Genomic DNA, 23,121 nt, shown 5'->3' with positions numbered 1-23,121 from the left:
GCCTCGCCCCAGCGCACCTCCTCGCCAAGCACAGCGCCTCGCCCCAGCGCACCTCCTCGCCAGGCACAGCGCCTCGCCCCCAGCGCACCTCCTCGCCAGGCACAGCGCCTCCCAAGCGCACCTCCTCGCCAGGCACGGCGCCTCCCCCCCAGCGCACCTCCTCGCCAGGCACAGCGCCTCCCCAGCGCACCTCCTAGCCAGGCACAGCACCTCCCCCGCGCACCACCTCGCCAGGCACAGCGCCTCCCCCCCACCGCACCACCTCACCAGGCACAGCGCCTCCCCCCCAGCGCACCTCCTCACCAGGCACGGCGCCTCCCCCCCAGCGCACCTCCTCGCCAGGCACGGCGCCTCCCCCAGCGCACCTCCTCGCCAGGCACGGCGCCTCCCCCCCCAGCGCACCTCCTCGCCAGGCACGGCGCCTCCCCCAGCGCACCTCCTCGCCAGGCACAGCGCCTCTCCCCCAGCGCACCTCCTCGCCAGGCACAGCGCCTCTCCAGCGCACCTCCTCACCAGGCACAGCGCCTCCCTCCCAGCGCACCTCCTCGCCAGGCACAGCGCCTCCCCCCCAGCGCACCTCCTCGCCAGGCACAGCGCCTCCCCCCCAGAGCACCTCCTCGCCAGGCACAGCGCCTCCCCAGCGCACCTCCTCGCCAGGCACAGCGCCTCGCCCCAGCGCACCTCCTCGCCAAGCACAGCGCCTCGCCCCAGCGCACCTCCTCGCCAGGCACAGCGCCTCGCCCCCAGCGCACCTCCTCGCCAGGCACAGCGCCTCCCAAGCGCACCTCCTCGCCAGGCACGGCGCCTCCCCCCCAGCGCACCTCCTCGCCAGGCACAGCGCCTCCTCCAGCGCACCTCCTCGCCAGGCACAGCGCCTCCCCAGCGCACCTCCTCGCCAGGCACAGCGCCTCCTCCAGCGCACCTCCTCGCCAGGCACAGCGCCTCCCCAGCGCACCTCCTCGCCAGGCACAGCGCCTCGCCCCAGCGCACCTCCTCACCAGGCACAGCGCCTCCCCCAGCGCACCTCCTCGCCAGGCACAGCGCCTCCCTCCCAGCACACCTCCTCGCCAGGCACAGCGCCTCCCCCAGTGCACCTCCTCGCCAGGCACAGCGCCTCCCCCTCAGAGCACCTCCTCGCCAGGCACAGCGCCTCCCCAGCGCACCTCCTCGCCAGGCACAGCGCCTCCCAAGCGCACCTCCTCGCCAGGCACAGCGCCTCCCCAGCGCACCTCCTCGCCAGGCACAGCGCCTCCCCCTCAGAGCACCTCCTCGCCAGGCACAGCGCCTCCCCAGCGCACCTCCTCCCCAGGCACAGCGCCTCCCCCAGCACACCTCCTCACCAGGCACAGCGCCTCCCCCAGCACACCTCCTCACCCGGCACAGCGCCTCCCCCTCAGAGCACCTCCTCGCCAGGCACAGCGCCTCCCCAGCACACCTCCTCGCCAGGCACAGCGCCTCCCCCTCAGAGCACCTCCTCGCCAGGCACAGCGCCTCCCCCAGCGCACCTCCTCGCCAGGCACAGCGCCTCCCCCAGCGCACCTCCTCGCCAGGCACAGCGCCTCCCTCCCAGCACACCTCCTCGCCAGGCACAGCGCCTCCCTCCCAGCACACCTCCTCGCCAGGCACAGCGCCTCCCCCAGTGCACCTCCTCGCCAGGCACAGCGCCTCCCCCAGCACACCTCCTCGCCAGGCACAGCGCCTCCCCCTCAGAGCACCTCCTCGCCAGGCACAGCGCCTCCTCCAGCGCACCTCCTCACCAGGCACAGCACCTCGCCCCAGCGCACCTCCTCGCCAGGCACAGCGCCTCCCCCAGCGCACCTCCTCGCCAGGCACAGCGCCTCCCTCCCAGCACACCTCCTCGCCAGGCACAGCGCCTCCCCCTCAGAGCACCTCCTCGCCAGGCACAGCGCCTCCCCAGCGCACCGCCTCGCCAGGCACAGCGCCTCCCCCAGCGCACCTCCTCGCCAGGCACAGCACCTCCCCAGCGCACCTCCTCACCAGGCACAGTGCCTCCCCCAGCACACCTCCTCGCCAGGCACAGCGCCTCCCCCTCAGAGCACCTCCTCACCAGGCACAGCGCCTCGCCCCAGCGCACCTCCTCGCCAGGCACAGCGCCTCCCCAGCGCACCTCCTCGCCAGGCACAGCGCCTCCCTCCCAGCGCACCTCCTCACCAGGCACAGCGCCTCGCCCCAGCGCACCTCCTCGCCAGGCACAGCGCCTCCCCCCCAGCGCACCTCCTCGCCAGGCACAGCACTTCCCCAGCGCACCGCCTCGCCAGGCACAGCGCCTCCCCAGCGCACCTCCTCGCCAGGCACAGCGCCTCCCCAGCGCACCTCCTCGCCAGGCACAGCGCCTCCCCCTCAGAGCACCTCCTCGCCAGGCACAGCGCCTCCCCAGCGCACCTCCTCACCAGGCACAGCGCCTCCCCCCCAGCGCACCTCCTCGCCAGGCACAGCGCCTCCCCCCCAGCGCACCTCCTCGCCAGGCACGGCGCCTCCCCAGCGCACCTCCTAGCCAGGCACAGCGCCTCCCTCCCAGCACACCTCCTCGCCAGGCACAGCGCCTCCCTCCCAGCACACCTCCTCGCCAGGCACAGCGCCTCCCCCCGCGCACCTCCTCACCAGGCACAGCACCTCGTCCCAGCGCACCTCCTCGCCAGGCACAGCGCCTCCCCCTCAGAGCACCTCCTCGCCAGGCACAGCGCCTCCCCAGCGCACCTCCTCCCCAGGCACAGCGCCTCCCCCAGCACACCTCCTCACCAGGCACAGCGCCTCCCCCAGCACACCTCCTCACCCGGCACAGCGCCTCCCCCTCAGAGCACCTCCTCGCCAGGCACAGCGCCTCCCCAGCACACCTCCTCGCCAGGCACAGCGCCTCCCCCTCAGAGCACCTCCTCGCCAGGCACAGCGCCTCCCCCAGCGCACCTCCTCGCCAGGCACAGCGCCTCCCCCAGCGCACCTCCTCGCCAGGCACAGCGCCTCCCTCCCAGCACACCTCCTCGCCAGGCACAGCGCCTCCCTCCCAGCACACCTCCTCGCCAGGCACAGCGCCTCCCCCAGTGCACCTCCTCGCCAGGCACAGCGCCTCCCCCAGCACACCTCCTCGCCAGGCACAGCGCCTCCTCCAGCGCACCTCCTCACCAGGCACAGCGCCTCGCCCCAGCGCACCTCCTCGCCAGGCACAGCGCCTCCCCCAGCGCACCTCCTCGCCAGGCACAGCGCCTCCCTCCCAGCACACCTCCTCGCCAGGCACAGCGCCTCCCCCTCAGAGCACCTCCTCGCCAGGCACAGCGCCTCCCCAGCGCACCGCCTCGCCAGGCACAGCGCCTCCCCCAGCGCACCTCCTCGCCAGGCACAGCACCTCCCCAGCGCACCTCCTCACCAGGCACAGTGCCTCCCCCAGCACACCTCCTCGCCAGGCACAGCGCCTCCCCCTCAGAGCACCTCCTCACCAGGCACAGCGCCTCGCCCCAGCGCACCTCCTCGCCAGGCACAGCGCCTCCCCAGCGCACCTCCTCGCCAGGCACAGCGCCTCCCTCCCAGCGCACCTCCTCACCAGGCACAGCGCCTCGCCCCAGCGCACCTCCTCGCCAGGCACAGCGCCTCCCCCCCAGCGCACCTCCTCGCCAGGCACAGCACTTCCCCAGCGCACCGCCTCGCCAGGCACAGCGCCTCCCCAGCGCACCTCCTCGCCAGGCACAGCGCCTCCCCAGCGCACCTCCTCGCCAGGCACAGCGCCTCCCCAGCGCACCTCCTCGCCAGGCACAGCGCCTCCCCAGCGCACCGCCTCGCCAGGCACAGCGCCTCGCCCCAGCGCACCTCCTCGCCAGGCACAGCACCTCCCCCAGCGCACCTCCTCGCCAGGCACAGCGCCTCCCCCTCAGAGCACCTCCTCGCCAGGCACAGCGCCTCCCCGCCAGCGCACCTCCTCGCCAGGCACAGCGCCTCCCCAGCGCACCTCCTCGCCAGGCACAGCGCCTCCCCCTCAGAGCACCTCCTCACCAGGCACAGCACCTCCCCAGCGCACCTCCTCGCCAGGCACAGCGCCTCCCCCAGCGCACCTCCTCGCCAGGCACAGCGCCTCCCCAGCGCACCTCCTCGCCAGGCACAGCGCCTCCCCAGCGCAGCGCCTCACCAGGCACAGCGCCTCCCCAGCGCACCTCCTCGCCAGGCACAGCGCCTCGCCCCAGCACACCTCCTCGCCAGGCACAGCGCCTCCCAAGCGCACCTCCTCGCCAGGCACAGCGCCTCCGAAGCGCACCACCTCCCTAGCGCACTGCCTCCCCAGGCACAGCACCCCCCCCCCAGCGCACCTCCTCACCTGGCACAGTGCCTCCCCCAGCGCACTTGCTCGCCAGGCACAGCGCCCCCTCCAGCACACCGCTTTGCCTGGCACAGCGCCCCCCCACCCAGCGCACCTCCTCGCCAGGCATAGCGCCCCCTCCAGCGCACTGCCTCACCTGGCACAGCGCCTCCCCCAGCGCACCGCCTCGTCAGGCACAGCGCCTCCCCCCCCATCGCACCGCCTCCCCAGAGCACCACCTCGCGAGGGGCACCAGCACCCCAGCACAACAGACTCCTGCAGCTGCACAGCCCCGCACTCCAGCCCCTCCAAACCAGGGCCGTTTGGATATGTCCCTTGCGACAAGGGAAGGCGCTGGTGCTGGCTCTGGCAAAGCACGCCCACGCACAGCGGCCTCTCACGCTGCTGCGCCAGCCGAGCCATCAGCACTGGCACCATGCAAGCTCTGGCAGGTGACAGGCTGCCCTCACCTCAGGGCACAGCAGCAAGGGGAAGGCACTGAGCCACGGCATGTTACGGCAGAGCCCTGCTGTCACGAATGGGCGCAGGGAAGGGGTTAATCTGCTGCTGAGGCAACTTGAGCGCAGGGCACTGGAGGGACTTTTCTTGACCTGAGAACAGTTGCAGTTTTCCTGTTTTGTCTGCTGGGACAGCAGAAGGAAGATGGAGGGAGGAGATGTCTCCCAGGCAACAGGAATGCGAACCAGAACCATCCTGACCGCCTCCAGCTCAGCCAGAGGTGCGCGTGAAAGGGACGCGTGCAGTTCGACGCCAGCAGGTTACGGGTACTGTGAATTTGGTTGAACTGGTTGGCTGCTGTTTGCTTGTTACCTTGTTTTGTTGGTTGCTGTTCTGCTCTTTTGCCTTGTTTTGACTTGATGTTTTTCCCCCTGTAGCTGTTAAGCTGAACACCAGGGAAACAGCTTTCTCTGCGTGCAACCCCGGGATCTGTTCTCTCTTGTTTAGCGAATAAATCACGTTTTTTTAAGCAAACAATCTGCTACCTGTGTCCTGAGAAGGGTCTGTCTGTGTTTGTGCCTTCAGCCACGCAGCTATCAAGTTGCAGCTTGCTGTTCTCCAGCCCTCTATGGGGGCAGAACGGGGCTGGAGTTTTCCCCAGTGTGTCTGTCCGGGTTAAAGGGATCTCCAAGGATGGGGGCGGTGGCAGCAGTACCTTTCACGATGCAGAGCACCTGTGGCCGTGGGAGGTTTCAAGTAAAGCCTGTGCATAGGCAAGGGGTGTTTAAGTTTTTGCAGGCCCCCACTTTCTGCACTCAGCACGCCAATGGGGAAGGAGCCCTGACACCTGCAGGCAGCACCTCTGCCACCTTTGGGTCAGCTGGCCCTGCCTGTCCCATTGGCTCCTGTGTCAAAGAGCCAGGCAGTGTCTCCCGGGGCGGCAGCGCCTGCCCTCGGAAAGGGCGTTTCTGGTCTCAGTCTCCCCATGCCGGTGCCCAGGCCAGCTCCGGGTGTGACAGTGGGCTGTGTGCGGGCAGCATAGCCAGAGGCACAGGACACGTGCAGAGCTCTCCCTGCCCCAGACCCCAGCCTTCATCCGCAGGGCCCTGGCCCCTGCACAAGAGGCTCCTGAGCCCAGAGGCCAGACAGACAGGTGTCCAACTGCCACCAGACATCTTGCTCCTATCGCCAAAAGCCTCCAGATCTATCCCAAGATGCTGCTTGGAGGAGGACTGCCTTGCTACAGGCAGCATTGGCAAGGCGGCTCTATGCCCCATGAAAGCCATCTCACGAGGCTTGTCTCAGCCCTAGAGGGCCTGGCACAGAGGCACCTGGGGTGTGGAAACGCCAGTGGTCTTTGGAACAAGGCTGAGCTGGGAGCAGCTCGAAGCAGCCTGCCCCCCACGGCCCCAAGGCTCGGGCACAGCCTGGGGCACGGCGCACGCTCAGGACTAAAGGAGAATGTTTTGTTTTCAACTTCCACGGAAACAGATGGAGAAACTCGATATTCAACTAAAAGGAAAAAAACGTTGTCAACAGAAAGCTAAAAATAGGGTTAAATTGAAGTAAATAAGAGAAAGAGAGAGAACAGAAAGTGAATGAATAAGAAACTAAAACACACCTGTGCCAGGAGTTGCATAAATGAATCAACAATATCAGGATGATCCCTGGGCCCTAAAAATATAATAAAGATGTAACTTAAGAGAAAATCATACAAACAGCAACTCAACATCATATAGTTATGTGATACGGAAAGAATTTACAAGTGAAAACAGGAGTGGGGGACGGGAGGGTGCCAGGGGGAGGAGAGAACATGAGCAGCTCGAAGCAAGTTAAAGAAACAAAACGTACAAAAATCATGAAACTGGAGAACCCAAGAACAGAAAGAAACCGCCACGGGAAGGGCCCGAAGCCCCCAGCACTGCGGCCAAGTGCCCAGTGTCTAGTGGAAGGAAGAGTGGGGGACTAGCTGGGCACCGCCTCCATGGGGAGAGTTAGAGCATTGCACGGGGACCTGCAAAACCCACATGGCTCTGAAGAACAGCACATCAACGACAAACCGCCGCACAGGCTCGACAGGCCCGGAGGGGGCTCCGACTCCAGGGGAGAGCCTCCAGCACAGCCACCTCCCCAGCTCTGCTCCCCAGCCACTCTGCCCGCTGGAAGGCCCCGCGTCCCTTCTGTGCCTGGGCTCCTGTGCGCACTCCTCTCCGCTCACACTGCTTAGGCGCTCAGTCCAGCTCCTGTGCGGGCATGGCCAGAGCGCACAGTCGCCGCGCTCAGCCACCGAACGGCGGCCCTGGCTGCTGCTGGCAAAGCTCACCGGGCTGCACTCGGGCAGGTGAGCTCTCCTGGTGCCGCTCAGCACCTGGGGACGGTTCTCCTCTCCCAGCCCTCTGCCCCGAGGGAGGCCTGCTACAGCCCAGGGGCATGCTGTGTCCGCTGGGGCCTGGGCCAGGAGCACCCTGCTGCACCAGACACCCCTCCTGCGGCTGCACAGACATCCGGGGAGCAGGCCCAGCCCTTTGCCAGAGACCCACAGCTACTCCATTAGCACAGACCCCTCCCTCCAGCCAGCCCCCGCAGGCTCTGGACCCCACAGCTGGCAGGGCCCTTGCCTCGCCCCCGTGTGGGGCTACCGGCATGGCACCAAACCTGTGCAGGGCAGAGCATGGGCCCATGCACCCAGGCCCACCCTTGGGAGAAAGCAGCGCCCAGCTCCACCGCACACCAGAGAGCAGAACTCCTGCAGGCCAGGCTGAGGGCGGAAGTGCCCCTGCCCTAAGGAATCGGGCTATGGGGTCGGGCATGGAACCCGCCCGCCCTGCCCCGCCTGGGCTCTCGGAGGGAGGCTGCAGGGAGCAGCGGCTTTGAAGAGGGTTGTCTCCTGCTGGGTGCTGGGGTGACTAAGCACCTCTGTCCTGTGAGAAGAACCCCAAAGCCAGCTTTACTTTAACCCTCTGGGGCCAGCCAATGCCACCTGCCCCCCGAGAACAACACTGGCAGGGCCGTCCCCTGCTGCAGGGCACTGCCAGCCCCGCCCGAGGCCCTGCGCTCCTGCCCCGCACACCAGCCCCCGAAGGCACTCGGCGGTGCGCGCAGGGCTGCGCTGTCATTCCATGGCCCCAGGGGAAGGGACCCACCTCCTGGCAGCAGAGCCCAGCGCTGAGGAGACCTGAGAGCCCACGCACACGAGAGGCAGAGCAGCACCCGGCAGGAGGCAGAGCTCACATGCCTACCTTGCTGGAAGAGGCTGAGCGAAACGGAGGTAACGAGCAGGAAGAGGGCCTTGATGGGAGGGAAGTGGGCAGGCTCATGAGCGAAGATGTGAACAAGCTGGAAGAGAGGGAGGAGGAGGGAAGGATGGGTGGCTGCAGGGCACCCAGCCAGAGCTCAGCTCACCTGCAGGCCCTGTGTTGTCCCCTTCATGCCTGCTGCCAGGGGAGGCGCAGAGAGCAATGCCCTGCCTGCTCCCAGACCGGATGGGCCGAGACCCCCGCCCTTCCCTGCTTACAGGGTGCTGGAGCCCAGGCTGCTCTGCGAGGTCGGCGGATCAGCCCGCAGCAGCAGGGCTGGTCCGCGAGGCCTGGGGGTGTCCCTGCACGGCAGGAGCCGGGGAGGCAGCTGGAAGGAGCAACAAGGCCAGGCTCCAGGCCCCGCGCTCGCCATGGCTCAGCTCCAGCACCTCGTGCGGCCGCACACTCACCTGCCGAGTGAGGTCCAGGGCGGACGCCTGGGGGATAGTGCCGTACATCTGCCCCAGCATCTCACACAGCTGGGGCACCATGGGGGCGAAGTCATCCAGCAGCGTCTTCACCGACTTCTCAAAGATGGCGCAGACAGACTGCGGGGACAGCAGGGCCGCAAGTCACAACCCAGCACCCCAGGGCTGCACCGGCTCCGTGCAGAGCACAACTGGCTCCGGAGGAGGGAGGAACTCATGTTATGGGCTCAGACACCAGCCAAACTGGGAGCCTTGCTGCCTCTGGGCAGCCTGATCTCAGTGGCAATGCAAGTCCCCCCATCCACCTAGTGTCCTGGCCCTGGGCTCCCCACACAGCTCTGCCGGTGCCCCTCACTCCCCACCCACAGCCCCTGCCAGCCCGGCCCTGGGCTCCCCACACAGCTCTGCCGGTGCCCCTCACTCCCCACCCACAGCCCCTGCCAGCCCGGCCCTGGGCTCCCCACACAGCTCTGCCGGTGCCCCTCACTCCCCACCCACAGCCCCTGCCAGCCCGGCCCTGGGCTCCCCACACAGCTCTGCCGGTGCCCCTCACTCCCCACCCACAGCCCCTGCCAGCCCGGCCCTGGGCTCCCCACACAGCTCTGCCGGTGCCCCTCACTCCCCACCCACAGCCCCTGCCAGCCCGGCCCTGGGCTCCCCACGCAGCTCTGTAGGTGTGGCTCAGTCTTTGAGCAGAAAGGCTCTGCAGGCAGCAGAAGCGCCACCCAGGCCCTGCCGACTGGCCTGCCTGTTCTGGGCAAGGCTGTGGTGTGGCACAGCAATCTGACCCAGCAGGCCCCAGTTACCTCCACCACCTGGGCGTCATTCAGCCACTTGCTCAGCACCTTCTGGATGAGCTGGAAAACTTGCTGCAGAACTACCACCACCTGCAGGAAGAAGAGGGACGGCCCAGTCATGGGCTGCGTTGCACCGGCGGCTTCTGGGAGATCAGCCCCCCTCCAGCTCCCTGTCGGGGAGGGGCCGCAGACCTCTGCCCACAGGGGTGTCCAGCAAGGCTCAGATCCCAATCGCCAGGCATTCGACCCCCTGTGCCGCACCAGACGGGCAACCCCCCTCCCTCGGGGAGGCAGCACCGGCAAGCAGCAGCCTGCTGGAGGCCCTGCGTTCAGCAGCAGGGAGAGGGAGGGAGGGGAAAGCGGGCTGGCTGGGCTACCCCAGCACCATCACCTGCAAGACAAGCCCTGCGTCAGCCGCCCCTCCGCTACCGGGCCAGGCCCGCAGCTCTGGCTGGGCTGCAGGCAGCTGCCTGGTGGCGGCCAGGCTGCGCTTAGCTGGGAGCTCACCACTGAGGGAGAGGAAGGCACTGCAGGCGGGGGCTGCTCTGCTCACCGGGTTGGGTCCCTGCGGCACGGGCAGCTTCCTGAGCTCTGCGCCGTCGCGGTCGTCGTCGTGGTGGCTGACGTCCAGCGTGGTGAAGAGGTTGGAGAGCAGGCCCAGGATGTGGATGATGGCCAGTTTGTTGGAGGGGTTGGGCTGGCAGGGGAAGTGAGGCTGTTAAGGGCCAGAGCCCCAGACACAAGGCCCTTGCAGCCCAGACCCGCCAGTCACCCCCCACACCTGGGCTAAGGGCCGGCCTGCCACACGCCTTCGCCCTGCCAGCAGCTTCAGGGAGCCCCAGGTGCTCCCCGTGCCAGAGTGAATCCCAGCTGGAGGCAGGGGCACTTGCTGGGGGCACAGCTGGCATGTAGCCCGCCTGGCTCCAGCCTGTCCCAGCACCCCTTAGGGCAGGGCAGTGCCCTGGGCTCCACGTGGGGTGGCACCGAGGGCACAGGGACTGCTGGCTGCGTGAGCCCAGGGAATCTCTGGTGCGTGGGACAGAGGCACAGGCTCGCTGAGGCAGAGGGAGCAGCTGGCTCCAGGGCCAGGGCCCCACACCACAACAGCCAGGGGAAAGCAGCTCCACCCTCCAGCCGCAGGGGAAGGGGCCAGGCAGGGCTCCGGGTTGCCCAGGAGGGACCCAGGGGACGGGCCTCACTGTTTCATCGGCCAGCTTCTCCAGCTGCTGGACGTAGGGGGTGATGAGAGAGTGCAGGTTCGTCAGGATCTCCTCCACCTGGAGCGCCGAGAGCAGGAAGCCCAGGGCCTGCATCAGCCACATGCACTGACTCGTCTGGGGAGAGGGAGGGCCCAGCTGTCACCTCCGAGCAGGCCCCCAGCAAGCCCCACAGCCCCCACTTTGCTCAGTGCCGGAGTGAGGCCACGGAACAGGGAGGCCTGCACTGAGCACAGTGCTCTGGAGGTGCCGGGCAGAGAGGGGCAGCCATGCCCCTGTCCCAGAGAGCCACCCAGTCTGCAAACTCCCCTCAGAGGGACAGCCAGCGGCCCTGCTGTGAGCGGGATGGGGGAGACCTGCCCTCCCGTCCCTCCCCTCCGTGGAGGGCAGCCCAGGCGGTGGCCGGGAGCGAGTCAGAGGAACTGGGAGGCCCACGCCTGAGGCAGGGGAGTGCTTCCCTGCCTGCAGTGCGGTTGGCTGCTGGGCCAGCGGGCAGGCAGCCTGGAGACAAGAGCTGTGTGGCAGAGGCAGCGGTCAGGTCTCCTGTCCCTCCTCGGAGGGTGCAGGCTCTCCATGAGAGCTAGCGTGTGGCAGCTGCCCTGGGCTTGCCCTGCCCCGCTCTGCTGTGCCGGAGGGGCGCCTGGGCGAGCCTGGCTCTGGGGCAGACGGCACTACCAGCAGGGACGAGCATGCCTTACCTTATGGATCTGCTTCATTAACACGTCCTGAAGTGGGGGAGCAGGAGAGAGGGACAGACAGACAGACAGACAGATGGAGGCTGACTCTCAGGAGCACTCCCCCATCGCTGGGGGTGCCAAGTTACAGCTCTGCTCTGCGCTGCTCCGCAGACGGGAGCAGCGTGTGGCCCTCCGACCACCAGGCACGGACCCCGGGAGTCAAGTCCCTCACCCCGGCAGGGCCCTCCAGTTCCAGTCAGCGCCTGTGCACTGCGGGGTGCTGGGGAGACCCCAAGTGGGGCCAGGGCACAGCAGCACGGCAGGGGCACTGCCCCACACGCCTTGGAGCCATCTGAGCCCAGGGTTTTGGCCAGACCCTGGGAGTGCTGAGCAGGCCCTCAGCCAAGGGGCTGTAAGAGCCAGGCGCTGGCCCAGTGAGGCCGTCAGTTCTCTCACTGTGCCTGACCCCAGGGCTGGACACCTCGCACTGCCCTGAGACCCACAGCTCTGCCGTGGGGCCACGCTGCAGCCAGGTGTGAGCCACTCAGTGCTCGGCACAGCGGGACATGGGGCAGAGCTCTCCTCCGCTTCCAACAGCCGAGGTGGGGGTAGGAGGCTCCTGGCCTTTGCCCAACGTGTTCTGCGCTTACAGCAGCCTACTAAGCTGCCACCCCGGTACTCAAGGGCTGGCTGAGCCGGGACAGGAGCTCTCCGGCCGTGCCCCCTCTGGGCAGCGCAGGGTAAATTGTCCATGCTGGGCAGACCCCACCCCAGCCGAGGAGAACAAGGCTGGACTCCACCAGAGTGCACTGTGACGCCCCCCGCCCCCAGCCTCGGCTGCCTGGCCAAGCCAGGCTGGTGCCTTACCTGGGACACAGCAACAATGTTGGCGGCATAGGGGGGCAGGTCGTACTTGCACTCCCGGCAGATCTTCTTCAGAGTGGAGACGCTGGAGATGGAGAGCTCCGGGTTGCCCAAGGCCTGGAGCACCAGGGGCAAGACGTTGTTGATCATGACAGGGTGGTCAGCCAGCCACTCGGACAGGGCCCCTGTGCACAGTGGGTGGGAGCAGGTCAGTGACTGCAGGGCTGTGCCACCTGCCCCGGGGCAGCCCCCAGGCTGCTGATTGCTCAGCCTGTCCCTCGGCAGCAGGGAGCTAGCGGCGAGGGTGCGGCCCTGCAGCAAGTGGGCCCAGCGAGCAGCGGCACCATGGAGCCGAGGAGGAGGGTTCAGCTCCGTGGCATGGCTGACTCCCCACCCCAGGTGCACCCCACGGTGAGCACAGGCCCCGTCCCAGCAGGGTCCCCCGGGCACCTCACCAATGGTGAACATGACCGTGTCGGCCAGCTGCACGTTGCTGATGCTGATGCGGGGGATGAGGCCGATCAGGCCTGGCACCACGTCGGAGTAGTTCACGTCTATGGTCTCTGCGATGGACTGGAACCCGTAGAGCAAGGCTTCCGTGTGCTACAGGACAGACAACACCGGGTCATGGGCGGCCCCGGCCCCAGGAGCCCCCACAGACCTCAGCTGCTTGCTGGGTGCATTTCAGCAGACGCTTAACCACTTATTCATGGGGGCAAAAGGACTCCTAGTTTCACTAGGTGCAAGTGAGCTGGGGAGCCCTGGGCCGGGCCAGGCCGAGCCAGTGGGGCCTGCAGGTCGGGAGCGAGGGGAGCCCCGGGCTGGGCTCGTGGGGGCCACACATCAGCAGTGCCTGACTGTCAGTCAACCCTTGTGCCAGCTGCCGGCGCTGAACATGGCACTAGGGCAGCCCCTGGCACCAGACAGAGCTCGTGGCCTGTGCAGCACCCAAGGGGGGGCGACACGCTGACGAGCGCCCTGTACAGAAGTGACTTGGTCCTGCCTCGCTTCCCTCCTGCAGCCCCAGAGCAGGCTCGGCCCAGCCCGGCTCCGTCAGCCTTAGCACAGATGAGGCACATGCAGCCCTTCACGTCCCCGAAAGCCCCAGGGCATGTCCAGGGGCCAAGGAAGTCTGCCATTCATTCCTGCACAGGCTGGTCCCTCTGCACCCCGCCGCGGGTAGGAGCTCAGGGCTGGAGCCGGAGTGGTGCTGCGCTCACCTGCCACGAGGACGCCTGCTCCGTGCTGGTGAGGAGGCGGCCCAGCTTGTCGTACAGGCTGCTCAGCAACTCCGCTCCCAGCATCTCGTACACGTACATCAGGGTATCGGAGATGTCCACTCTGCGAGGGCGCACACAGCTGAGTGCTGCCCACCCTTCCCCAGCCACCAGGAGCCCTGGCCAAGCAGCTGCTGTGGCAGTGCTGCCCCCATCCCGGGCAGGGGACAAGACAGGCCCAGCACCTCTGCCTGGCTGAATCATCCCCCAGCAGACTGCACTGCCGTCTCCTGGTCTCTTCCATCACACCTGCAGCATGCGGCCCTGGGAGCCTCTCCCTCCACCCTTCTCTCCCAGGAGCGCCAGGCCACCGGCAGCAGACTCCCCTCCCAGCACCCTGAGGGGCCCGGTTCCCCAGCCCCTGGCCCCAGCTACCTGTAGATCCGGAACTGCTCCTTCTCATCGGAGGACCAGAACCCGTACTCCTCGTCGGAAGGGAACTGCGCTTTGTGCAGCAGCACGTCCACCAGCTGGAAGTAGACAGGCCGGTAAACCTGCTGGTACACAGCCTGCTTGTCTGGCTCGAAGGACAGGATGTCGTCCTGGGGGGGCAGGAACAAAGCACACTCTGAATGGAGGGGCAGCCTGCCTCCCGGACCCCCGCTCCCTGTCCCGCCTTGCAGGGCGATTTACCGACACGGCCAAGGAAGAGGCCAGAGCTCTGCCACAACTGCAGGACAGCCCCAGCCAGGCCCGGCTTTTGGGGCTGTGTCTGTTGTCAGACCTGCTGGCCCACCCAGCCCACACCATGGCCTACGTCCCAGCCTCTGGGCTTGGGATCCAGGCACATCCTCCCCAGGTACAACCGGCTCCCCCACCCAAATGCTTCCAGCCAAGGCTCCCGAGACCCAGCTAGCGGGGCCCCACATACCTAGGCAACCTCCCCCTCCCCAGCTCAGCTAGCCCCGACACCTCCCGGCTCCCTAAGCAAGAGCACAGGGCTGAGGGGGACTCATGGTCAAGGACTCCCAGCTCTCCCTCTGGCTGCCTGGAGACAAGCTATTTGCCGGAGCCCTGGCTGGCATCACAGCAGCTGGCACAGAGCTGCCAGCCTCCCCAGCCTGGTCCGCAGCCAGCAGCTCCTTGGCAGCCGCAGAGCCGAAACCAAAGGAAGGAGCCTAGAGGTGGACTAGAGGCTAAAAATAGACCATTACCGCAGTGATGACATTCTGCTGCCACCTTCCAGCGGGGGGGGGGGGCGCGGCGCGAGTTTGCTCAGCTCCCCTCCCAGCAAGGCCAGACAGAGCTCCAGGCCCCTCAGCACACGGGTTACGCTCTCTCTTCCCACCCCCTGCCACAGCAAGATGTGGGCTGTGATCACCTGTGATGCCACCCAAGAGGGCTGGGAGCCAGCTGTCTCCTGAAGAGACGCAGAGAGCCTGCAGGGGGCTGATGGCAGAGCACATCCCAGGCTGGGGTGAGCCCTGTGCCCCCAAGGAACCATTGCCTCTCAACGCTACCACATGAGGGGAGCACAGCTCGTGCTGCAGAGCAGCAAACACCTGGCCCACAGCCCGCTAGCCTGGGAGCTGCAGGGAATCATCGGGCTGGAAGAGACCCCAGGAGGCCATCTAGTGCAACCCCACTGAAAGCAGGACCCACCCCAAGTAAAGCACCACAGCCAGGGCTGGGTCGAGCTGGGACTTAACAACCTCTAGCGATGGAGATACCACCACCTCTCTAGGCAACGCATTCCAGTGCTTCACCACCTCCTGGGGAAAGAGTTTTTCCTAATATCCAACCTACACCTCCTGCTCTGTAACTTCAGACCATCGCTCCTTGTTCTGCCACCTGGCACCACTGAGAACAGCCTCTCCCCATCTCCATTGGAACCCCACTTCAGGGAGCTGAAATCTGCTCTCAAATCATAAGAGCGGCCACACTAGGTCAGACCAAAGGTCCGTCTAGCCCAGTGCCATCTGCCGACAGTGGTCAATGTCAGGTGCCCCGGGGGGGGTGAACTGAACAAGTAATGATCTCTCTCCTGCCGTCCGTTTCCAGCTTCCGACAGAGACCAGGGACACCACTCCTTACCCATCCTGGCTAATAGTCATTAACGGACCTACCTCCATCAATGTATCTCGCTCTTCTTAAACCCTGTGTGATGGAGTGGGGGGAGTGCATGTGTGAGTCAGGCTGGATGTCTGAGGCAAGCAGCAGCTCCCAGTGGCTAAGGATGACCCTGGGGCTACAATTGGCAGGTAACACCTCTGCCTGAACAAAGAGCAGGGAGGAGCTGAGAGGGGTTTGAATCGGGGGTGGCAGTTAGAGGCTAGGAAAAGGGAGAGCTGGAAGGCAGCCAGCCTGAGGAGGGGGAAGCTACACCCCAGAGGGGCACCCCTCGGGGTCTTCCCCCCAGGACAGGTTGGAAGGACTGTCTCTGGCTGCTGTGCTGTTGCTTCTGTGAGAAACTGGACATCTGTTGCCTAATAAACCTGCTGTTGTACCTGCTGAGTGAGAGTCTCTCCTGCCAGCGGACGGGGTGCAGTGCAGGGGGACCCCTGAACCCCATCACACCCTGTTATGGTCCTAGCCTTCAGAGCCTCTTCTGGCCAAGAGTTCTGCATTTTTGACTGTGTGAAGAAGTTTCTTTTGTTTTAAACCTGCTGTCTATCTCATTTGGTTCTTATGTTATGGGAACAAGTGTGATGGGGTTCAGGGGTCCCCATGCACTGCACCCCGTCCACTGGCAGGAGTGACTCACTCAGCAGGTACAACAGGAGGTTTATTAGGCAACAGATGCCCAGTTTCTCACAGAAGCGTCAGTACAGCAGTCAGAGACAGTCCTTCCAACCCGTCCTGGAGAGAGGAGCCCGAGGGGGGCCCCTCTGGGGTGTAGCTTTCCCCCTCCTCAGGCTGGCTGCCTTCCAGCTCCCTCTCCCCCTAGCCTCTAACTGCTGCCCCCGATTCAAACCCAGCTCGGCTCCACCCTCCTCTTTGTTCAGGGCAGAGGTGTTACCTGCCAGCCTAGGTTATAGCCCCAGGGTCCTCCTTAGCCGCTGGGAGCTGCTCTGCTTGTCTCACACACATCCAGCCTGAGTCTCACACATGCACTCCCCACACTCCATCACAATAAGTAAATAACTTTTCCTTGTTCACTTTTTCCATGCCACTCAATTTTATACACCTCTATCATATTCTCCCTTAGTCTCCTCTTTTCTAAAATGAAAAGTCCCTGTCTCTTTAATCTCCCTGCGTCGGGGACCTATTCCAAACCCCTAATCATTTGAGTTGCCCTTTTCTGAACCTTTTCTAATGCCAATACAGGCGGTCCCCAACTTACAAACACACCAACTTACGACCATACATACTTACAACCAACCTTCGGCTCAAACCCCTCTCCCCCCGCGCGCCCCAGCTCACCTCCCTGAGCGGGGGGCTCCAGACGCACACCTAGGGCTCCCCTCCAACCCCTGCAGACCCGGCTCCAACCCCCCACACACCCGGGCCTCGACCCCCAACCCCACGGACCCAGCCCCAACCCCCGTGTGGCCCCAGATCACACACAGCACATGCAGGACTCCAGCCTGCCTCCTGCACAAACACCCTGCCCTGGTGTAGCCCTGTTCAACCCCTCCCCTGCCTGGCTCAACCCCCCCCGCCCACCCCGGCCCCAGCTGACCCCCCGCCCCCGGGATGCTGGGCTGTCAGCTGCCAGTGCACGTGGGGCCCCAGCTGCCAGCCGCTGCAGGCACATGAGGCTCTACCCCCCTGGCTAGCCCCCCCACCCTGGGTCACCCGTTCAACCCCCAGCCCCCACGGCCCCAGCTCACACTCCCCAGCACATGGGTCTCCAGCTTCAACCTGCGCCCAAGGCTCCCAACCCCCTGTGCGTGGGGCTCCAGCTCCAACCTTCTACCCACCACCCCTGCAGCCCCGGCTCCAACCCCCTGGCCGGGCTTAACCCCCACCCCAACCCCCTGCTGCCTGGGGTCAACCCCCTGCAATCCCCAGCTTAACTGCACCCTCCCGCCCCCGTCACCCTACGCCCCCAGGCTTAAACCCCTGCCCCTTCCCAGGGCCCCAACCCATCCCCTGAAGCCCTCCCTGACTTCCCTGAAATTCAAGGTGCGCGAGAGCTGTGTGGAACGCAGCCCTCACGTGCCTTGAGGGGTTACAGTACAAGGGTATTTCCACCTTACGACCACACCGAGTTCTGGCCGGGCACTGGGAACGTAACCTGTCCGTAAGTCGCTTCTGGGATGAGGTGAGCACATCGGTACACTGTATTCGCCTCACTCCTCTCCTGCATCCTAAACAAGCCCAACCCCGCAGCCACGTGCTCCACCCCTGAGCACTCCCACTGCCCCAAACAGACTCCAAGCAGGGAAGCCCAGCCTGCAGCTGCTCTGCTCTAAGTGAGGACTCTGCGCTTGGCCTTGCTGAACCCTACCAGATTTCTTCCGGCCCAACTCTCCAGCTTGTGTAGGTCACTGAGCACCTTATCCCTTCCCGCCTGCAGTGATCTAACTCTCCCCTCCCCGCAATTCAGTGTCATCCACGAACTCGCTGAGGGTGCAATCCCTCTCAGCAGCCAGGTCATTAACGAAGATGATGAACAAAACGGGCCCCAGGACCACTGCTCGTTGGGCTCTACCTTCCAGCCAGACTTCTAGCCCCCTTCTAGTCCATTCATCCAAGCCACACTTCTTTAACTTGCTGCCAAGAATCCTGTGGGAGACCCTATCAAAAGCTTTGCTAAAGCCAAGGTGTACCACGTCCACTGCCCTCCCCACAGCCGCAGAGCCAGTCACATCACAGAAGGCACTCAGGCTGCTCAGGTGTGACTTGCCCTTGATGAGTCCATGCTGACTGTTCCTGATTTTTCAAACTGGATTCCTTTCGGCCCTCCTCTGTGGATTTTCTGTGGACTGAGGTGCGGTTCGCTGGTCTGTAGCTCCCTAGATTCTCCTTGTGCCCTTTTTAAAAGACAGGCACTATCTTTTTCCAAGTCATCGGGACCTCCCCCAGTCGCCAGGAGTTTTCAAAGTGTCTCTGCAATCACATCAGCCAGCTCCCTTAGCAGCCTGGGATGCATTAGACCTGGGCCCATGGACTTGTGTCTGTCCAGTGGTTCTAAGGATCCCTTAACCTGTTCCTTCCACACTGAGGGCTGCCCACCTCCTCCAGTGCAGCAGTCCAGGAGCTGAGCACAGCTGTGAAGACCGAGGCAAAAAAAGCATGGAACAATTCAGCTTCTTCCACACCATCTATTACTAAGCTGCCTTCCCCATTCAGGAAGGATCCCACATCTTCCCTGACCCTCTTGTTGCTAACCTACCTGTGGGAACCCTGCTTGATACCCTTCACGTCTCTTGCTGGCTGCAGCTCCAGCTGGTCTTTGACCTTCCTGAAATATAGCCCAGCATTCCCAAGCAACGCTGCTTTCCCACTTCCTTTTGGGGTTAAGCTCACCGAAGAGCTCTCTGCTAAGCCACGCTGGTCACCTGCTGGATTTGCTGTTCTTCTGCACGTCCAGATGGTTTGTTCAATCAGGCTCCTTCAAAACACAGCCAGTTCTCCTGGACACCTTCCCCTTCGTATTAGCCTCTCAGGGAACCCGGCCCTCAGCTCCCTGACAGAGTCAAAGTCTGCTCTTCTGAAACCCAGGCTCTGTGCCTTGGGGACAAGGCCAAGGGGCTCAGCCATTAGCTGGAGCCTCATTTGACAGCGGCCCCAGTCTGCTCCGGGGCCCAGCATAGCAGATGCAGGAGCTGCTCTCAAGTCTGGCTGCCAGCAGCACTCTCGGGGGGGTCGGAGCTTGGTCCCTGCTTCAGCACAGAGGTGCGGTCCCGTACCGACCCTGTGCTGCACAGGGAGTGCGCAGGGGATTAGCAGTCCTGCCCCAGTCACTGAACCCGAGCTCTCCCATCCCGGCCTGGGCTGGGGGTTGTGGGAGGGGCTGAGTGCTGGGGCCTGGCGGGCTCAGCTTAGCCTTGATGTGCCAGTGACAAAAAGAGAGCCATAGGCTGTGTGCTACAGGAGGCCAGGGAGCCACCAGTGAAAGGGCTCCCCAGGAGCGCCCCAGCCACTTACCCCCCTGCACCTGGCCCTGGGGAGGTGGAAGAGCTGGAGAGCGAAGGTGCTGGGGCAGGGGAAGGGAAGGGCGCAGGTGCGGTGGGGGGAGTCAGCAGAGTCTTGCCTCCATGAAGCCTGCCAGGGTGTGGAGGGGTCTAAGGCCTCCAGCCTCTGCAGATGTTCCAAGGAAGAGGGGAGCAGTACAGGCCGAGGAGGAGGCAGCACGTTGCAATCCTGTCTGCCAGCCCTCCTGCCTGCCCGGGCTCCAGAGGCCCAGGGTCAAGGCTAGCAGGCCACACCAGAAGCCTCTTCAGCACTATGCTCCTCATGGGAGAGGCCAGGCCTGCAGGCTCAATAGCAGATGTGTGCCACTCAGCTCCCTCTGCAGCTGGCAGGGAGAGACACAGCCAGGAGCTGGACAAACAGGCCTGCTGCTGGGCAAAGCTGGGCACAAAGATTTAATTGCCATGCTAAGAAGCGCCTGGGCTCTTGCTCAAGCTCCGAGCCCCAGGGGACACGGGGGTGGGGCTTAGGGCCGGTGTTCCTAAGCTAACGCTCACTCAGCGCCTTTGGGCACGCAATGCGATGCTGCAGGGAGGACAGGCCTGTGCCGGGAGCACACACCACGCCCCTCCCACGCTTTGGTGGCCACAGCAGGCTTCCTACAAAGGACAAGCAGGCCTGTGCCCCGCCACCCCCTCGCCTGGCACTGACATGGCAGCGCGAGCTAGGGACCAGCAACAGCGACAGCCCTTCTTGGGGACAGGGCAGAGCAGGCCCATGGGCCACGCGCCACAGGACTGTTCCCCACCTGCTTCACCAGCGCTTCAGGCTGCCCGACCTGGCCAGGAGACCACATCTGGCTGTGAGAGCAAACAGGTTCTAGCCACTCCCACGGAGAGGGGCAAACCCTGAGGTCACCCCCTCCCACAACACACCTGTCCCAGACCTGCCAAGCCACAGATGGTTTCCATGGGAACCAGCAGCCACCAGCTGAGACTCCGCAGCCCTGAGCTGCTGCCAGCGGCAGGCAGGCCCTGTTGTGTTGCGTTGCAGGCTGGCGGTAATTCTTTGCCAGGAGACAGCGCTGTGCTGGCATCACAGGAGCCTGGGAACTGCCCGCGGAAATGGAGCTCTGCAGCACACGGCTCCAGCAGGGAGGTGTGGGAATGGCCCAAGGCCAGAGGCCTGACCAGGAGCCAAGCAGACAGAGAAGACTTCCTGAGCCTGCGTCTCCAGCACCAGTGCCCATTGCATTGGCACCCAGGGCCATGGCTCTGCAGGACTGAGTGCTGCTGTGCCCCAGTGAGTTCCCAGCAGGCCCTCCCTACCTCTTCCAGAGGCCAGGCCTGTTCTCATCTCTGCTCAGCCAGTCCTAGGCGTGGCAGTACTGCGGGGGGAGAGGCCCATCTCAGACATTCCCCTGAAGGAGAAAGGTCCAGGCGCAGCCCCGCACCAGGCCCAGGCCCCGGGAGTATGCCTGACGTGTCTGGGACCAGGCAGTGGGGGAGCCCCCCGCTCGCTCGCTCACACGCAGCAGCGAGCCAGGGCAGAGACCAGTAAATGTGTGTCCTGCACACACAACCTTCCCAGCCAGCCCAGCTCGACCTCCAAGCCGCAGCTAGTCGCATGGGGAAGCTGAGCCCTGAGAGGGCCACGAGCTGCCCCAGGTAACGCTGCCCAGCACAACCCACACCCTGGACCGCCCCTCTCACAACCCTGCCACGCCTCCCAACAGAGCCGGGGGCCGCGCGGGCGAACAGAGCGAGGCCCGGCCCAGCCAGGCGCCCGAGGGGCAGTCACTCACCTGCAGCGTGTACCAGAAGGTGAGTGTCAGGGAACTGGTGGTTTCGTTGACAGGGTAATGCCCAGGGATGCCAGTGCAGAAGAGGATCATGTTGACCAGCGCCAGGAAGTTCTGCCAGTGCTGCACCTGCTCCAGCAGGGCCCTGGGGGAAGAACGCAGCACACCAGGCTGGCTGTGTAACTGGCCTGCAGAGGTACCTGTCCCAGGAGTGTGGCCCATGACTAACGCTGCTGCAGAAAGGTGCCAGAAGCCGGGCAGCCTGAACTAGCCCGAACTGAGGGGCTCCTGCTGACCCCCCAGGCTACCTTAGCACCCCAGCTGGTGCACCAGCATGGCGCAGGACTGGAAAGCGGTGGGCCAAGCTGGGGCGACAGAAATTAGGCCTAATCGTGGAACAAAATGACAAGGGGAGGGGCCGTTCTGCACCCCACGCCCCTGGGGTGCCTGCCGAGAGAAGACTCTGGGGGAAAGAGCAGCAGCTGAACAGGCTGCATGGAACGTTACCACAGCTGCCACTGCCCGCCCTCCCAGGATCCCAGGGTACACGCCAGCACCGGGGGAGGGGGTCACCCTGGGCCTGAGAGCTGGCCTGACCTGGCCAGGCCAGAAGCAGGGACCCAAGGGGACACTGCACCTCCATCTCTACCGGCTCTGGCTGAACACCAGCCACGCCCTGGGCTGGGAGACCCACCCCCGCAGCTCTCCTTCCACCTCTGGCCATGCAGGGCTTGGCCTGGCCAGCCAGTGCTGTCTGCTCTGCAGCGCTGCTGAAGCCCATGACCGCAGAAGCAACTGAAATCAATGCTCTCAATAGCCTGGTGCTGACACCAGCCTGCCAAGGCTGATGAGCCTGGGGGCTGGGTTCATGTTCCTCCAGCAGAGACTCATACCAGGCTGAAGCTGCAGCTTCTCTCTTGGCTGCTCATTTCCGTCCCTTTCGCATACGTTCGTCTGGTTCCACCTTCCAGGAACCAGGCTGGAGCCTCCCCAGAAGCAGCTCGGGACCCCTTTCCCCACTAGCTGGTCAGCCGAGGCGGGGCTCCTAAGCCAGAGCCGTGGTTACAGTGAAGCTCCAGCTGGTGTTCCTTCTCTGCCTGCCCTTTAACAACAGGCTGCAGGGTGTCCCTGGTGGCTCTGCCCCAGGCCAGAGCAGGTGCAGCTCCCCATGTAGCGAACCCTGAACCTTCGTTAGCGATGCTGGACTGTTTCAGGTCTTTTAACGCCTCTGCCTTTTGGGGCCCATACGGCCCATCTGAACGAATCCAGCAGATCCCTGAGCTAAGGACACACGGCAAGGCCAAGGCCAAGGCCAGGCCTGAGACGGACATGCCACCAGGCCTGGGTACCATCTCTGAAGGGAGGCTGGACTGGAGCAGCAGGCTAGTTTGGACCAAGTCGCTCCTACCGTTCCCATCTGTTGTAGATGGGGGTGCGGCCTCAACAGGCTGCCCCGGCCGAGGACGGGCGCGGGGCAGGCCGACAGACCCGGTGGACTGCTCCATGCACTCAGGCAAGGCCAATAGGAGCCGCCAGACTGCCAGACCCAGCGTGCAGCCAGCAGACCGACCTCATGGCCCTTTCAGCTCAGTGTCCAAGGCTGACCTCTCCTGCCTCCGGCACTGCTCCAGGCAGACCTGCCCAGCCGTGGGGATGACGTGGGGCATAGTGGAGGAGAAGCACCAGCTCTCCTGGGAACCTCACGAGATCAGCCCAAGCAGACACTCCCCCTCCACAAGAGCCCCGGTGCTCCCAGGGCTGTGACAAGCCCTCGGCTCCCAACTCACCGGGAATGGTTCTCTCCCAGGGCCACGGCAATACGACAGATCCCATGCGATGTCTCCATGTCCCCGCCCTGGACAGCCTGGCGCAGCTGCTCCTGGAGGCCCAGCACCGGGGGGATGAGCTTCAGGAGGGTGTTCACGTACCTGCCAGCAGAGGAGAGCCAGCATCACGTACAAGGAGATTTTCACCCACCCCA

The 23,121-nt window shown here is 64.9% G+C and overlaps 1 protein-coding gene across 3 annotated transcripts in view; it reads right to left on the bottom strand.

The window, feature by feature from the left end:
- Nucleotides 1-23,121, bottom strand: part of IPO13 (importin 13) — a 90,132-nt gene that overhangs the window by 14,841 nt on the left and 52,170 nt on the right. For 2 of the 3 annotated variants that reach the window (XM_075002773.1, XM_075002770.1), the window contains exons 3-15: nucleotides 22,928-23,068; nucleotides 21,144-21,285; nucleotides 13,694-13,860; nucleotides 13,262-13,382; nucleotides 12,497-12,644; nucleotides 12,045-12,226; nucleotides 11,199-11,225; nucleotides 10,483-10,617; nucleotides 9,837-9,980; nucleotides 9,293-9,373; nucleotides 8,469-8,606; nucleotides 8,002-8,098; nucleotides 6,384-6,436 (exon numbers count right to left, since the gene is read on the bottom strand). In XM_075002773.1, the coding sequence (XP_074858874.1) occupies nucleotides 6,384-6,436; nucleotides 8,002-8,098; nucleotides 8,469-8,606; nucleotides 9,293-9,373; nucleotides 9,837-9,980; nucleotides 10,483-10,617; nucleotides 11,199-11,225; nucleotides 12,045-12,226; nucleotides 12,497-12,644; nucleotides 13,262-13,382; nucleotides 13,694-13,860; nucleotides 21,144-21,285; nucleotides 22,928-23,068 (1,576 nt within the window). The remainder of the gene's footprint in view (nucleotides 1-6,383; nucleotides 6,437-8,001; nucleotides 8,099-8,468; nucleotides 8,607-9,292; nucleotides 9,374-9,836; nucleotides 9,981-10,482; nucleotides 10,618-11,198; nucleotides 11,226-12,044; nucleotides 12,227-12,496; nucleotides 12,645-13,261; nucleotides 13,383-13,693; nucleotides 13,861-21,143; nucleotides 21,286-22,927; nucleotides 23,069-23,121) is intronic. The other variant, XM_075002771.1, reaches the window with a different exon arrangement.

Source organism: Carettochelys insculpta, chromosome 9 (genome assembly GCF_033958435.1).
Source record: "Carettochelys insculpta isolate YL-2023 chromosome 9, ASM3395843v1, whole genome shotgun sequence".
In the NCBI taxonomy this organism is placed as follows: Eukaryota; Metazoa; Chordata; order Testudines; family Carettochelyidae; genus Carettochelys; species Carettochelys insculpta.
This window is presented reverse-complemented; position numbering and strand designations above follow the sequence as displayed.